Raw genomic sequence first — 17,146 nt, forward strand, 5'->3', positions numbered from 1 at the left:
TACAAAACCAATTTATAATTAATACTTTACTATTAATACAAACATTAGCACCGTTGTTATCATTTCGGACTGCGGTGCTTGTTCGCTTAGCTCATGTAACCTATTAAAACGCTGATATGTATTTTGTGTATTACACATCACTGTGTAGATGGCACAGATTACAAAAAAACCCCCAAAACAAAAACCTGTTCATAAAAACCAGAGGAATGAATAATACATACATATATTTCTTATTTTTCTTCTACTCAAGCTGCATATTCATAGGAGAAAAAAGTCACATTATTAACGTCACTGTTTGATTAGCAGTTATGTACAGACGATAACACAGACAACATAACAACAACGTATATACGTACACGCAACGTACAGACCAGCTACTACACACATATATATATATGTGTGAATTTGCATGTTATAAAATTATTTCCTAAAAGCTGTGTCGATGTTGATAATCATATGGTACCCTAGGCAGTTTATATAGTGGGTAGCATCCAGATTAATTAAGGCGTCTATAAGTTTGGGTCCAAACACACATAGCTTACATACGCTACTATCATTATTCTACGATAATATACAATCGTGCATAATTTTATTCCATCTGATGACAATAAGTGCAATTTCTGCAATTACTTGTGCATAACACACGCACTGAGATGGCTGTTGTGTGCATGTGTGTGACATTACGCCGCTTGTTGAGACGTTTGAGTAAAATCCACGAGCATTTTCGTAGGGATGGCGCATCCAGAGCGTGTGTGGCTACTTATCCTTCAGGGCACACCCCTCAATAGAAAATAGAATAGAACCTTCCTGCAAACTTCGCTCATACAGTCGAGGAATTTCACTGTGGCGCTCGCTACAAGCTCACTGGTAAGTTGCATCAATTCAAATCTCGATGAGAAAGTGGAGGAAAAAATTAAATGCTATTTTTTTTTTGTGCCTTTTTCTCTTTAATAATCGTTAATAGGGCAAATGTGAGGCTCATCAGTTAAATTACAAAGCTCATGATCTATATTTGCATGCATGCAAGAAAGATGGGGAGAATATAACAGGTATGCCATGATATTTATTTAAATGCTGTACAAAAGACAGAAAGACCATGACTGAGGAAACAACCGGGAATGTTCCTGCTGCAGACTCTGAGGCAGAAAAACAGGCTCCTGAGGATGGGGCTCTGTCGAGGGAAAAATGGGCCAACAACATGGAGTTCATACTCTCTATGGCTGGTGAAATAATTGGCCTCGGAAATGTTTGGCGTTTCCCCTACCTGTGCTTCAAGAACGGAGGAGGTGAGAGGTTCTGTTTGTGGGAGAGTTGTTCTGATGGAAACATTCAACTAATAGATAAGGATCCTTCATTAAAAAATCAAAAAAAGAAACAAAAAAACAAACCCACCTGCTGATGAAATAGTTTGTGTCTATAATTTTAGGTGTCTTCCTCATCCCCTACTGCGTGTTCCTCTTCTTCTGTGGCATCCCCGTGTTTTTCTTGGAGACAGCGCTGGGACAGTACACGAGTGAGGGTGGGGTGACTGCCTGGAGGAAGATATGTCCCATGTTTCAGGGTAAAAACAAGGCTCACATTTAGGAACTGCGTATTTCTGACAGCGCTTTCTTTGTGGAAATTGCAAAAACAATAGTGTAGCAGTTAGCAGTAAAGAAAGTCACATATAGAAGGCTAAGTCTATATTCCAAGCTTCAGATCCAGTAGCTGACTTAGGTGTTATCTAACTTTCAAACGTAATTACATAAAAGGGAGGATTTGTTAACCGTGCATGGTGCTGGGACTTGCTTTTTTTATAATGTTTCTGTCTTCTTGTCATAAAAGAAAAGAAGACAGCAGCCAAAAATGTCCTTTAACTATCTAAAATGTCACTTGTCCTCTAGGAGTGGGGTTTGCGTCCCAAGTGATTGTGATCTATCTGAACATATACTACATTATTGTTTTGGCATGGGCTATCTTCTACCTAATAAACTCCTTCAAAAGTCCCCTGCCCTGGTCTACATGTGACAACTGGTGGAACTCTGGTAAGAATGCTTGCTTAAACCCATCTGTATTTGATAAGCAGTGATTTTTCTTTCAAGACTTAAGAGAAAACAGCTAACATTCTCACTTTTATCCCTCTTTCTTTAATCACTTAGACTCGTGCCACAGTCGCATGAGCATCTTTGCAAACCCCCAACTGTTTCAGGCCGGGTCCAACTGGTCATTCTTACACAACGTCACCTCAATGGACTACTATGAGAATACAACTTAGTAAGTTGCATTTTGTTTTTCTGAGTTGTACAAATGAACTGTCCCCACTCTGTCTGCTCAACTGAAATTTTTTTTATGTGGACTTGAAAAGAGTCTGACTATGAAAAGGTTAATAGTAATCATGGGATTAAACAGCACAATAGCATCTCTGAAACGCACCCATGCTTTACAGCAACATCTGGACAGCATTCACGGCACTTGCTCCACGTTTTGTTATGTTACAGCCTTATTCCAAAAAGGATTAAAGTCATGTTTTACATCGAAATGCTACACACATCACCCCATAATAACAAAATGAAAAACATTTGCTTGAAATTCTTACAAATTTATCAAAACAACCTGCAGCCCTTTGTTGCATGACTTCCCCTCTCTCTCCTCACTGTCCTGTCTATCTTCACTGCTCCACAGTCCAAAAAAGGTAAAAATGCCTATTTTTAAAAAAAAAACAAATTTCCAAGAATTACAAGCAAACTACTCTCACTTTGCCATTATGAGGTATTGTGTTTAGCATTTTAAGGTGAAAAAAATAATTGAATTCATTTTGGAATAAGGCTGTAACATAATTAAAAGGACAAGCGAAGCACTGTGAATACTTTCCAGATGTACTGTAAATGTTTTTCAGGGTAGGAAATGCTTACTTACTCCTACCTTGGGATAATATAAAGATAATATGAGGGTAAAAAGCAACCAAATAAATCTAAAGGACTTGTCAAGCTTTAGTTTAATGTCAAATGTTTGAAATGTGCCACATTTAAGGTATATTTAATGCAACGTCTTCTCTACATTATTATATTCACTGCTTTAGATATTCCTATTATCTTCATTGATTGGACATTTATGTGATATTTCTTACTAAAGTGGACCTATTATTCCTTATTTTCTGACACATAGCACATGTGCTACAACTGCATAAGACCACACAGGGTGCCACTCCTGTCAGCTGAGAACAGGAAATGGAGGTTACAATTTGCACAGGCTTGCCAAATTTGATGAGCCTGTGCAGGCTATTGTTGGTGGTGTAATTTGATATTTTCTTGGCACACTTGGGGCCCCTTGGTACCATCTGAGCATTAGTTAAATGCCACAGCCTTACTGAGTATTGAGTTGACAATGTTCATCCCTTTGTGACCATAGTGTACCCATCTTCAGATGGCAGCCTCAGAATGACACACCATGTCACAAAGCTCAGATTTTTCTAAATTGGGTTCTTGAAGATGCCAGCAAGTTCATTGTACTTGAATGGGCTCCACAGTCACCAGATCTCAACGCAATAGTGCACAAAAAGTCACTTCACCCTTTAAAGCCTGTTAAGATCCCAGTTACCTCTGTACAGAAGTCTGGACTAGGTCTCCATTGAAATTGCCTGAGTGTCTGATCCTAGGGGTAGTACCACAATAGTTTAGATGATGCACCACACTACCTACCCTGAATAAGGTACAATCAGTTTTGCCAGCAAATTTGCTACAAAATTTACTTTGGTGACCTGGACAGGTAGCCTCAGGGATCTGTTAATTCTTAAAGGCTAGAATAACCTATAAGATCCTCACAAAAGTAGATGTTCAAACTCATACCCAAGTTTTACCTTTTCATTTAAAAAGAAAATCACAAAGGGAACGTCCACATAATTAAGTTTAATTTCAGATCGGATACTTTATTAAGCAATTTAACAAGGGCAAAGCAAACGGCTCATCGATTATTAAGAATAAAATCAGTTTAAATTTTAAACATTTCAAGAAAGTAACACATAACACAATAATGAAATCTAAACTGTTGCTAATAACTCATTACCAGTTTTGATGGGGCTTTAGTGGAGGACAGAAAGAACACCCTGGATGTAGATGAATTCTTTCAGAAATTCTTTCTGAGGAGGTAGAACCCATTACAAAGTTCCCAAAACTTCCTCTAAGTCCCAATCTATGATTCCGGTATTGACCAGAGCAAATCTCAAAAATAATGAATCCATAGTGGGTTGGAAAAAGAAGGATAAATCCACTGGGTGGTCTTCTAATCTGCTCACTTCAATGATGCCCGGAGGAAAGACATGCCTAATCGTTATCTGTAGAGGGTTTTATACATCCTCTGAGACAACCAACATCCCACTTTAACAACCAACCACCTAGTGTGATGTGCAATCGCCTGATTTGAGACATATCGTGTTGTTCAGACAACAGACAATTATTTAGGCTGGGTCCTTAGATGCACACACAGAGGTCAAGGTCACATTTGCACAGAAAGAAATACAGACAAATACACACACACACACACACACACACACACACACACACACACACACACACACACATGCAGAAACAGTGTGGGTTGAAAAATGTAAACATTAGAATTATTACATTTTAATTATTATATTCTTATTTTTTGATTAGATTTCCGATTACAGCAAGAATAACTCAAACATTTTGTTTGTTTATTAGGATGAAGTAAAGGCTTTTAACAAGTCCCGTTATGATAAATATGGATTATTTCAAACTGTGAATCATACAAAGCATGATTGAACAATACAAATCTGAGGCCAAAACTGAGTACATAAGATCCACTTAAAATTAAAAATGCATTTACTATGAAAATAAATGTGTTTGTGGTCTTTATGAAACTGTTAGAATGTTAAAGGATTAATTTCACCCCTCCTTATACACTTGTTTTTTTTCTTTCCAGCAATGAAACAATATTGATGAGCACGTCACCAGAAGAGGAGTTCTGGAGGTTAGAAACTCACTCATACTTTTATTTTCCTTGAACATTAGAAGAGCTGGACAGTCAAATTCCCCATTTAGCTTGTCTTTGGGTGGAAAATTCCTCAACAATAGCTTTCAATGCTTCCCAGATATCAAAAAATAATTGTGAGTTAGAAAACACGGTGTGAATAGTGAGCCAACATAAGTTGAACCGAGGCCACCCAAATAAAACAAGCAGCCAGTTACATTCCTCAAAAGACATAATAGCACTGAATAATAGCATTTTTATTGAACTTCCAACTCTCATTCAAAGTTGTTTGCTCCTCTCTCTTTTAGACATGTTGAAACATGGCTGCCTCTTTTCACATGATAACCTCCTGATTTGGTGTGAGAACAAATACTGGGAAATCGCTGTGCTCTATTCTTAGTTAGTTAACTATTCTTAGTTAGCGTATTGTCTGTCTTGTCTTAATGTTGGTTTAAAATGGAGCACTGTAACAAAAAATAATTTCCCCCAGGGATCAATAAAGTATTCTGATTCTGATTCTGATTCTGCTCCATAATGAAAACAATATGTGCACTTTGCTGTGCCCATTTATAATCTAAACCGTATTCATCCAAAATAAACAGGGAGCAGTTTCAACATCCGTATTCATGATGAGATGCTTGGTGGTGTTCTTTTGATGTATATATGAGGATCTGTTTATTTGCAGTGGGAGAAGATTTTAAGAATGGGGGTTTTAGTGAGCATTCATCAGCATTTGGAGAGCATCCATGTGTTCATGTGTTCCCACATGTCTCTTTTTTCATAGTAACCGTGTGTTAAGAATATCAGAAAACATGTCTTTGGGTAAGATTCATTGGGATCTGGCTCTGTGTCTTATGTTTGCCTGGATCATATGTTACTTCTGCATCTGGAAGGGAATCAAAACAACTGGAAAGGTAAGCATTTCCTTAACGTGGAGGATATCAGCTGTTAAAGCTGTCCCTGTTAAAGCTTTATAATGGTGTGCAAAGTGATGTGTTACATTTTTCCCGTTTGGTCGGTGGGTAAGAAGGGATTCTCAGTCTGCAAAAATATGTAGCTTATAAACCCTTCCCTATTAAAAAGGTGGCACAAGCTGTCAGTCAGCACTTTTAGCTTGCTTGTGTGATATTTCTTGGGTGTTTGTGACAGTTATGTTAATATTAACCAGGAAATATGTATTTGATGTGCTGTCGAGACAGATATTACCCCCACTCGTCTGACAGCATTTTACTCTTTGCTTCAGCTCTGTTGTTTTTACAGACCCCAACTGTGCTTTTTCTGGCTCAGGCCTACTGTTCTCATTAACCCCACTTCTAGCCGCAGACTTTTATCCCTTTCTATTACATGAAGACAAAACAGCAATAAAAACCAAGTTAATGACTATCCGGTATAAACAGTGGAACACATGGCAGTGTACGAGAAGTGTTTTTCCTGCAGGAGGTGGTGGTGGCAAAAATTCCATTACAAAAGGAACTGCCAGACAGTTGCAGCTTATAGCTTTGTTTATTCTAAAACGAATCAACCAACGGATGAGTGTATGAGAAGTATGCAAAACTACAACCTGCGTTTATATGTTTGTAGGTGGTGTACTTCACTGCTACATTTCCCTACTTGATGCTCTTTGTGCTCTTCATCCGTGGAGTGACGCTCCCAGGAGCTGGAGAGGGCCTGAAATACTACCTCAAGCCCGACTTCACCAGACTTAGTGATCCAGATGTAAGAGCTCACTCTGATTATCAAATGTTTATGTTGAAGTGTTTGGTTGTGGAATGCAAAAATCACAAACACAGCACACAGTACGACCACTTTACCATCATCTGAAAGCCGCAGTGTGAAGGATGGAGTGAGAACGAGTTCTCCATCTGCACTGAAAGTCATCAACAACCAGATCATCATCTGCCTGTCTTCATTTCTCAACACAACACTGTCTGTTGGATTTCTCTCCGCTCTAACAGGATGAATACAAAGTCCTGTTATCCTCAGTTATGCACCCCTCCCCCTCCATTTTCTTTGCCCTGACTTCTATTTCCGGTCCCAAGACATAGCCTTAACAGGAAAAGCAACCCAAAGATGATCTTCAGTAAAACATATACATCTTCCTCACAAAGGAATGTAAATAAGGGCCTGAAGTAACCTGTTTAAATACTATTTTTACCTTGCAAAAAAGTATCTTTTGTAAGCTGAGTCAGTGAATCTAATTTATATTTGCATTTAAACAGCACACTTAATCTTCATTCTGTATTTTTTAGGATGTTCTGTCACTACGACACTTGGTTGTTCGGGTCCTGCAGGTCTTCAGCCCTCTCCACCCTAGTCTGAGTTGAAGCCCTTTGGTGTTTGCTTTTATCGGTTGTTTTCTCATCTCTCTCCTGTCCAGTCTTTGTCTGTTTGCCTCAGTTGCTGTGTTACTATCTCAGAAAGAAGAATCGTGTAAATCAGGGGAACAATCTGGTCATGTCACATGTGACCGTTTGAGTTAGAAGACAAAGTATTGCTACCCTTGTAGGAACCCAATAGCCCCAATGCAGTGTGGGAAAACGTGTGAAAATAATGTTTTGGAGAGGTGCAGGTGAAAGCGCTTATAGTTACAGGGCAGATTTATGCAGTGCCAGATGGTCTTGGAAGCAGATCTAGTCGTTCTAGTTTCTAGACTTGCTTTAGCGTGCGATTGTCTGTTTTCACGTGCACTGCAGAGGAGTGGTTCAGTTCTGGCCTACATCTGCGGTCTGTTTATTGTGTGAATGTGTCTCCTTTTGTCTCCGTGTCAGTGTGCGTGTTTGAATATGTACGTGGAGAAGCTCAGAGGACTTCAAAATATAATTAATTCCAGGGACATAACAGTTCCTTCTTTGTCCAGAATAGGATGTAAAGATCATTTGCCACAGTCTCAGACTTCCATTTCTGACCCAAGGCAGGGAATAAACCAAGCCCACCACTGGGTCAGAGTAGAGGCCTCTATATAGCTTTGGAGCCTTGCCAGGTCTATCATGAGCAAGCCAGAGCTGTGGCGTCTCTAATGTTATCCAGATGCTGTCACGACTGTAGCCTGCAGATAGACAATAGTGAAAACAAGCCTGCCCACATTCACAAGCCTCAACGTGCACGCTCTCTCATGTAGTTGTAATCTATGACAGGGTAACAGCAAAGCAGGAATATGCAAATGCTGTATACCTGGGTAATTTATATATCAAAACACAAAAAAACAGCTCTTAATCTACTGGATCTGAAATGCCTTCAGTTATTTTAACAATTTCAGCTTCAAAACATGTCAGAAATCTTGTCCCTCTCCAGGTGTGGCGTGATGCAGGGACTCAGGTGTTCTTCTCCTATGCTGTTTGTCAGGGAGTGCTGACGGCTCTGGGGAGCTACAACAAATACAACAACAACTGCTACAGGTCAGCCTCCTTAAAGGCAGACATCATCACATTTATTGTTTTTTTTGTTGTTGTTGTTTTTTTAATTTTTCGATACTTTTGGCTTGTCTCTCTGTCCTGTTCCAGGGATTGTTTGGCACTGTGCTGTCTGAACAGTGCCACCAGTATCTTTGCAGGCTTTGCTGTATTCTCAGTGCTGGGATTCATGGCTCAGGACCTTAACATTTCATTGGAAGACATTTCAGCTGGTGGTAAGATAATTGCATACAAGGAAGTAAAATAGAGTTTCCTAAATAATTACCTGATAAATTATTCTTGTAAACATGCTGTCTTTAGTTTTTGTGCGTTAAAGTTTTAATTCATCCAATGCCCACAAGATGTCACTTTCTGTTCAGATAGAGTCAGAGGGTTGTGATGCTGTTTTTTTTTCTTCTTCTTTTTTCCTCTTTGGGAATGTAGTGTCTCAAAAGATGAGGAGATACAGTTTTTCCCACAAAATGACCACTTACTTATTTGTGTCTGTCTATAATTTGTTTACCTTTTTTTTGCATTAAATCTGGGATTATTTCATCTCTAAAACTCCAAACTCAGGTACAGCTTAAAGCTATGACCTTAACAACGCCCTGGAATGCGCATGTCATGTTTTAATAGATGCATTCACATTCTTCATACAGGTCCTGGTTTAGCCTTCATTGCCTATCCTACAGCTCTGTCGTTGCTTCCTGGTTCGTCCTTTTGGGCTGTGCTGTTCTTCTTCATGCTCCTTTTGCTTGGCCTAGATAGTCAGGTATTGTATGCAATGCACAATGCCCAGGATCAGATCAAAATCAAAATAAGCTAATCTTCAGTTCTGTGTTCACAGTTTGTGTGTGTGGAGAGCCTGGCCACAGCCCTCACTGACCTGTTTCCACGTTATCTGAGGAGGCCGTGTGCCAGAGAGATATTGGTTCTGGTCATCGCTATTGTTTGCTTCTGTTTGGGGCTGCCCTTCATTACTGAAGTAAGCTGGTTGTGCACTATCAGCACTTGTTGAAATAAAGTAGGAAAGTGAACTATTCTGTTAAGGTCGCGTATTCTCTAGTAGTTAAAGCTTTTTCCATTTCATGTTGCACGTATAGGTTTCTGATAATGGTGACATTAAAAACAGACAAGGAGAAAACAGCCCTTCTGACAGTTTTATCAGGTTTTTTTTTTTTTAATTTTTCTCTTCTTGTTTCAGGGCGGGATCGTCCTCTTCCAGCTGGTTGACACATATGGTCCAAGTGGAACCAGCCTCCTATTTATTGCTTGCGCAGAGACCATTGTTATTGGCTGGGTATATGGTAAGTTATTGGCTCTAAACTAGTACTGCAGAATTTATCCATGCAAAAGTAATTATCTTCCTCTAAGTTCTTTGAATTGTTTCTCAAAGTATTTTTCTCTAAATGTAAAAATGTTTTTGCATTAAAGCATACTAATTTAGCTCTTAATTAGTAAGACGATCTTACTAATAACCTAAATAATAGGAATATGTGATTTATCGATTTATCTTTAGAATATCAACATCATCAGTACTGCAGTACATCCACAGTAGCTACATAAAAGGAACTTTATTATATCTAGTTAGCTTATGCAATTCATACAGAGCCTTTGTTTCATCAGCAGAATCGTTTTATCTCCATCTTTATAAGCATATCTTTTAGGGACCAACTTTGAAACAGTTGTTGGGGTCTGTCCAAAGTAAAATTAAAACAGCTATAGGACCAGCATTAAAAGTGACATTTTAATGATGATGCAGGGATAAGAGTATTGTGTGTTTATTTATGTCTAATATTATTTAATTTTACTTCTGCTACTGCACACGGTTAAAGCTAGATAACTTTTACCATGAATGGGGAATGGAGTATATATAACAATGTTCACTGACAGTGAGGCTCACTGACTACAGTTATTCATTTTAAACACAAGTACTGTGTAAAAGTCTTGGGCCACTCCTCATCAATTTATATTTTGCTTCCAAGATGCCAGACGTTCTTGTAATTTTGTAAAGTGGTTCTTGAGCGATAGTTCTCCAGGCTTTCTTTGGACACCAGCTGGTTTTTCACTCATTTTCAGTCCAGCTTTTATATCTGACCATTTTCAGAGGTATGTTTTTTTGTTGTTGTTGTTAACACGTTGTTGGCACTTAACACTGACCTATAAATCATTCTAGCAAAAAACAAAAACAAAATGCGTTATACTCAAGGGATGAATATGTGTTATGTCTACACATAACAGACAACTTAACAACGAACCAGTTTTAACAGGCTAGAGGCTTTTTTGTGGTTTGGATGCATTTTAGCCAGTGGTGTTGAAGATCTTGTCAAAATTGAAAACAGATTTTGCAGAAGAAACACACAATGGAACACTCGTATCAGTCAAGATTGGTCCCCAGAGCTCGGATCTAAGCATTACTGAAGAAGTGCGGGATTGTTGTGAAAGAGATCATCCAACATGCAAAGAAAAAATTTGAATATCCTTCAAGAAGCCTGGAGAACTATTCCTAAAGACTACTTAAAGACATGATAAGAAAGCTTGCCACAGTGCCACCAGCATCTTTGCCAGGTTCCTGACAAGATATTGCTGATGCCCAAGTCTTGGCTCAAGTCTTTTGCACAGTACTGTACACACCCACTTACGGCTTTATTCAGGCATGCCTTTGGGGCCCATCACTGATTGGGCCCCAAAGGTCACAAAAAATATAAAAGCCAGACTTACACACTCGTGATTTCATCTTTCTTGTTTGTGCTTCTTTCACTCTGGTGATAGATAATGCTCCCAGCACTGCTCTGATATGTCGCATTTGTTGTTTGATTTGATGTCTTCTCTGTTAGAGTCTATCACTTTGAATCTTACCTTTTGCCAATGTTGTATTTTGTAGTATTTTTAAAAGACACATTTGACAAATGTACAGTCGTTATCTGGTGCAAGCAGATCAGTAGATGTGACTGCATGCACTTTTGATTAATGTTGAAAGTCATATACAAAAGTGTCATGACATGATTGTATAGCTAGTTATTAAGACTTATCACAAAGTCATTAGTGTACAATAGATCATATCTTTTGTCTTTTTTCTGGTTTATTTTCACTTCTCAGAGTCTCTGTATTTTATGGATCCAGGCAGTTTTCTTTCAGTTTTCAATTTCCTGAACTGCTTGTTCTTTGGTATTATCATACTCTGCTGAAGCACATGGAGATATTGATGTGTTTCTTCCCCTTCCCCCTTTTTTGTTAGCTGTTTATTCATTCAATTGGCCTCCCTTATTCTTCAAAGGGAGTCTACACAGTATTGAGATACTCAACACAGCATAGTGTGAGGACACTCTCTTTCTGCCTCTGTAAAGTTGTAGTTAGTTTCAAGGTTGATTACTGTATCATTCATGGAGCTGTGTCTGCCTTCCTAAGTAGGTTTGGCAAATTCTTCAGCTATTATGCATTTTCCAAGAAAATCAATATGTGGATGTCTCTCCATTCTGCAGATCGTCTACTTTCCAATCTCATAGAACTTTACTCCTGTTTTTAAATGTCTCTGCCTCTTTCGGTAGCAAATGAAGGTGAGCTGCTTTCTAATCTTCATCTCCAATTGAACTCCTCCTACTCAGCTCCTCATTAACCTATACACTGCTGTCCCATGCGTTGTCATTTTCTTCTCATTTGGAAAACATATTTTTTTAATTCAGTCATTTTGAGTTTTATTTCGTGATGTTTGTTGATTTGTTTGTTGTTCTTTCCCCCTCCTTCCTCATATACTGAATCATCATAGATAAGCATTTGTGTTAGTGATGTTGTATTGCAAAATCCATTGTGACTGGATTTTTCATAGGCTACTTTTATAAACTGTAGTAATTAGTATATCAAGATGTATTGATATTACTGGGGGATATTTATTGCAATGTGAAAAAGAAAGTTTCCATAAGTAAGTAGAGTCAGGAGCTGCTAATCAAATGTCAGTTATTAATTGGAACAATGTCCTTTGACAGATAAGACCAAAGTTGAGACGTTTGTTCATGATGCACTGCGCCATTCTTAGTGAAAACCAAACATAGCATATCATCACAAACATGTTATATCAACTGTCGAACTAACTTTTGATCATACATTGTGGTTTAAAGCTGGAACAGAACAGTAACTAGTAACTATGTCTAAATGTTAAAGTGAAAGTAAGGAGTTAAGATGAAACTTCAACTCCTCATTGTATTCATGAAGTGTTAGAGCAGTTCCTGTAAAACTGAAACAGTTCTGTTTCCCTTGTATTGCTGTGCATGTTACAGGCGCAGACCGTTTCTATGACAACATTGAAGACATGATTGGGTATCATCCGTTCCCTATGCTGAAGTACTGCTGGCTGTTCATCACGCCGCTCATTTGTGGGGTGAGTCTTCACTCCTGTATCATATCTCTTTAATCTGATTCATTTGCTTTGTGCCTTTGTTCTGTCTTTCACACTGGATCTCTGCTTTAATGCCAATTTCCTCTCATCTTTTTATTAATTTCATTGTTTTATACCTGTTACTAATTCTGACAACCAGTTTTTGGTCGCTTTACTGCACGCAGATTACATTTGTCAGGTACAGATACGATTGTTGGGGAAGTGAACTAACTGCCAGTGAACTCATGGACTATATATAACAGATGGACATATCCATTATGACATCATTCATTGGTTTTTAAAGTCCCAAGGTTAACGCTTTTGCATCGGAAATTAACCTAACACTTCACTCTTTATCAAGATAGTATAGGGTAATGTTGGCTAGCTTGGTTAGAGAAATTCATAATCTTTCAGCTGTGAAATACACAGACAAATAAAACACTAGTTTTTCATTTTATGCACCAAAAGCTGGAGTATAAAGTTCTTGAAAATTCTGTAATACACAGGAAGTCATATTATTTATTGTATTTTTCCATAAAAAAAATCCAGAAGGCATTACCTGCACAAACATGAGCAAGAGATCCAATTAAATCTTCCCATAGTATCCCGCATAAATACACATACGGGAAGGAGAAAGTGAGGCTCATGCTTTTATGTGAACATCATGTCATTGCAGACGTGATCAGCACAATGTAATTTCAGAGTTGGAGGCAGTGATTTTATAATCACAAAGCATCAAATGAATCTTAGAAGACAATGAAACTATGTGAAATCTCCAGAGAATTATATTTCAAGTCTGGACCTCCCTTCCTCATGGAGCTGCAGACTGATTTTCAGCTCACGCTATGGTTGGCCTGTGTTTTGATTCTCTGTCACAGCTTTCAAAGTGTTGATATCTGCTGCTTCAGACAACTGTTTTCAGCTCTCAATGAAAATGAGCTGACTACAGTCACATGTAGTCACACATTTGGTGATGTGTGCTGCGCCTGAGCATGTTTAATCCTCAGTGCAGTCCTTTGCATCACTGGGATGGATGTGTTCTGTGCCTTGACCTGCTTAAGGAGGTGTGTCCAGTCACTGTTGTAGTGTGATTGCTAACATAATGCTATACTGCAGATAAGATTACATTCATTATTTAATCAGCTACCACCACAGTGTATTTGCTGGCAGCTTATAAGGTCCAACTAACTTTCTTGTGACACAACGTGGGCAGATTAAGGCAGATTAAATGGGAATATCAAAGTGTTTATTTGATTTTTTCATAATCTTTTTTATTTTCACTTGATAATAAAATTACACTTTCAGAAAAAGCAGTTAGCTGGTTTTACTTGTGCACATTTGGTTCATACATTTAGGTCCATAATTTGTTGAACAAGGACAGTTTTTGTAGCTTTTGCTCTCTCGCCCACCACAGTGGATTTGAAATCAAACAATCAAGATGTGATTGAAGTGCAGACTTTCAGCTTCATTTCAAGGGAAACTATTATATGAACTGTTCATACAATATTTTCAGCAGCTAAAAGTAAATTGGATAAGATAACATAATTGCAAATATGGGGATTATTTTTAATACTTGGATAAAAAATCCTTTGCAGTCAATAACTGCCTGAAGTCTAGAAGATATGGGCATCAGCAAATGCTGTTTCCTCCCTTGAGGTGAAGCTACTTTCAGTTGCTTTTTGTTTGGGGGTCTGTCCGCCTTCAGTTTTGACTTGAAAATGAAAAGCATGCTCTTTTTTGGGCTGAGATCATGTGACTGACTTTGTCAGTGAAGAATAAATTCTTTGCCTTGAGAAACTCTTGGGTTGCTTTTGCAATATGGTCATTTGGGCACTGAGAGGTTTGCAGCATTTGGCTGAATCTAAGCTGAGAGTACAGTCCTATAGACTTGAGAATTCTTCCTGCTACTTCTGTCTTCACTTAACACTTGGTTATTCAGTTCCTCTGGCTGCCATACATATCGATGCCAAAACATTAACTCAATTGGTATGGTATATATGGTATATATGATATGGTATGCTTCAGATAATGTTTGTTCCATTCTCTGTATTTTTACCTTTGTGATACAAGTGCATTTCTTCTTTTTAACCTTGTAATGGCAAATGTAATATAAACATTTGATATTCAGTTTTTTAGAGCTCTACATCATTAACGGTATCCCCCCCCAAAAAAGAAAGCACATTTTTAAAATAATAAATAACATCAAAAAAGGCTGGGTGTAGCAAATATGATACAAATTAAAACTCACATATGCAAACTGATATTTTATTTTAGTTTTTTAATCCACAAAAAAGCTTGTCATTGTCACCCAATTAATGTAAGCATCTACAAATGGGGAACTGTCGATAAAAATGGCTTTAATTCCCGACCAGATAACAAACCCCCTTGAATTAAAAAGCTCAAAGTCTGTACTTTGATTTCAAATCTACTATGGTGGTGTACAGTGGAAAAACAACAAAAAAGGTGTTTTAATCCAACAAATAATGGACCTAACTGTAAATTAAAAACTAATTCTTCCACTGACAGCCATGTACTCATATAGATGGATAGGCCAATAGGATGTTAGGACCAAAAACAAAGCTAAAAGTGAGTGAAAAATTGACTTACATTTGTAGAATCACCTGAAACATGATTCCAAATGAATGTTAATCTTGTTTCATCTATGCTGCAGCGGTACCGCATTTGTTCTGCTGTCTGTCTTTCTAACTTGACTCTCTCCTATCCCCTAGCTTACATTGCTGTATAACCTGGTGCAAAGTCATCCTCTTGTTGTATATGGGTTTGAGCCTGGCACCTGGGGAGTCACACTGGGCTCTCTGCTTGTTATTACACCCCTGATATGCATCCCAGTATTCATTCTGGTCTCACTATATAGGGTGAGTGAACTCAGATTTTCTTGTATTTATTTCTTTAACTCTTCTATATAAGGTGACCTTGAGTGTTTTAAAAGGCATCTAAAATGAAATGTGTTATCACTATAATAAAATATTTTTTAATACAAATTATTAACTAGGATAAAGCTAAAGCAGTATTTTTCAGCACTTGTAAGATTCTTCTATTGTGTGACTAGCTCATTACATTAATTGCATTTCTCTAAAAACAATCAGGATCCTGAAAACATGAGTACACCATCCAGTGACCTGCGCCAGAGTCGGCCACATAACCCAGGGCTCACATTGTTTAATTATGTCATAGTCAAGGCACAGGGGCAGCCAGACATGAGGGTGGAGTATAGAGAAGACAAGCTGGTAATGGAAGAACCTGGTGGTGCTTGATGTTTGCTGATGAAAGTTTATATTTTCACCTATTAAGAAAAAAAAAATTCCTTTTATATAAATGATTATATCTTAAGGGTCTTCAGGGGTATTTGTTTGTTCTTTTGTTAACATGAGTTTTTACCTTACTACTCTTTTGCTTATGAATAACAGAGTCCTTTGCATTGTACATGTACCTGTATACCTCTAATCCTGCATACTGTAACTGGATTAAAAGAGCACTCTGCTGATTTAACATTGTGCTTTTTGTAACACTTATGGAGTCATGTGGAATAATAGTTTAGCTTACGTATAAATTATCCCCTGTGACCTGCACCTCATAACACCTCAACTTTGACATGCAAAATCTGTGCCTTATCACATTAAAATATAATGCATTAAAACACGTCTTAATTTGAGTTCTGGTCAATTTTTACCAAAAAAATGCAAATTTCTTGTCTTCATTAAATGCAATATACATACAGAACTTTCACATCCAGTGAAATTAAGGCCATTTGCATTGAATATGAATTGTTTGATTATTTTACTGTATGTAATAAACTGTAAGTTTTTTCATGAATTTAAAGGTTGCTATTTTGTAAACCATTTTTAAATTTTTTGAAAATATTGTAATCTGTCAAATCAATCAATAAAAGTGGACAGATATGGATGATTTTGTGTTTTATGTGGTTGTAGCTTGTGCAAGCAATGACAATATAACATATCAACACGCTAAATATCCCAGTCTATTCTATGCAAGTCAGTTTAATCAATTAAACTCACATTTCCTGTTTTGTATCAAGAAAAACAAAGCATTACATTTATCTTCCTACCGTGTTTTTTTGTCACGCATGTCTGTGGTTACAACAAGGTAATAGTGCAGCGTTGATGTGTGATGGCACTGGATGTGTGTGACTAGCGAATGTGCTAATGCTCTGTCATTATGCCATGCTCATTCATCTGTGTGATCCAAACTGGCATTCAATTAACTGACAATTCCGCCCAGTTGTCTTCCACCTCTCGTCACCCTCAGTCCCCCCCGCTCGTCCTACACTGACATAAAATGACCCTCACTCCTGAGTGTCACTCAGGATCAGATCCCCGCAGGTCTCCACTCCTAGCCCCCCCCCCACTGTACGCCTTGTACACCTATGACTGCG

At 38.0% G+C, this 17,146-nt stretch overlaps 1 protein-coding gene across 1 annotated transcript; it reads left to right on the top strand.

Moving 5' to 3' along the window:
• Positions 1-784: 784 nt before the first annotated feature.
• LOC113009338 (sodium- and chloride-dependent GABA transporter 2-like) lies at positions 785-16,588 on the top strand. The gene is made up of 16 exons (XM_026147569.1): positions 785-867; positions 1,086-1,286; positions 1,427-1,561; positions 1,884-2,024; positions 2,139-2,253; positions 4,924-4,971; positions 5,756-5,885; positions 6,553-6,687; positions 8,263-8,366; positions 8,472-8,596; positions 9,020-9,132; positions 9,208-9,345; positions 9,565-9,667; positions 12,635-12,735; positions 15,462-15,608; positions 15,840-16,588. The coding sequence occupies exons 2-16, from the start codon at positions 1,097-1,099 to the stop codon at positions 16,005-16,007; spliced, it is 1,893 nt and encodes a 630-aa protein (XP_026003354.1). The 5' UTR covers positions 785-867; positions 1,086-1,096; the 3' UTR covers positions 16,008-16,588.
• The last annotated feature ends 558 nt before the right edge of the window (positions 16,589-17,146 follow it).

The sequence above is a fragment of the Astatotilapia calliptera genome, chromosome 17 (genome assembly GCF_900246225.1).
Source record: "Astatotilapia calliptera chromosome 17, fAstCal1.2, whole genome shotgun sequence".
NCBI classification, from domain to species: domain Eukaryota; kingdom Metazoa; phylum Chordata; class Actinopteri; order Cichliformes; family Cichlidae; genus Astatotilapia; species Astatotilapia calliptera.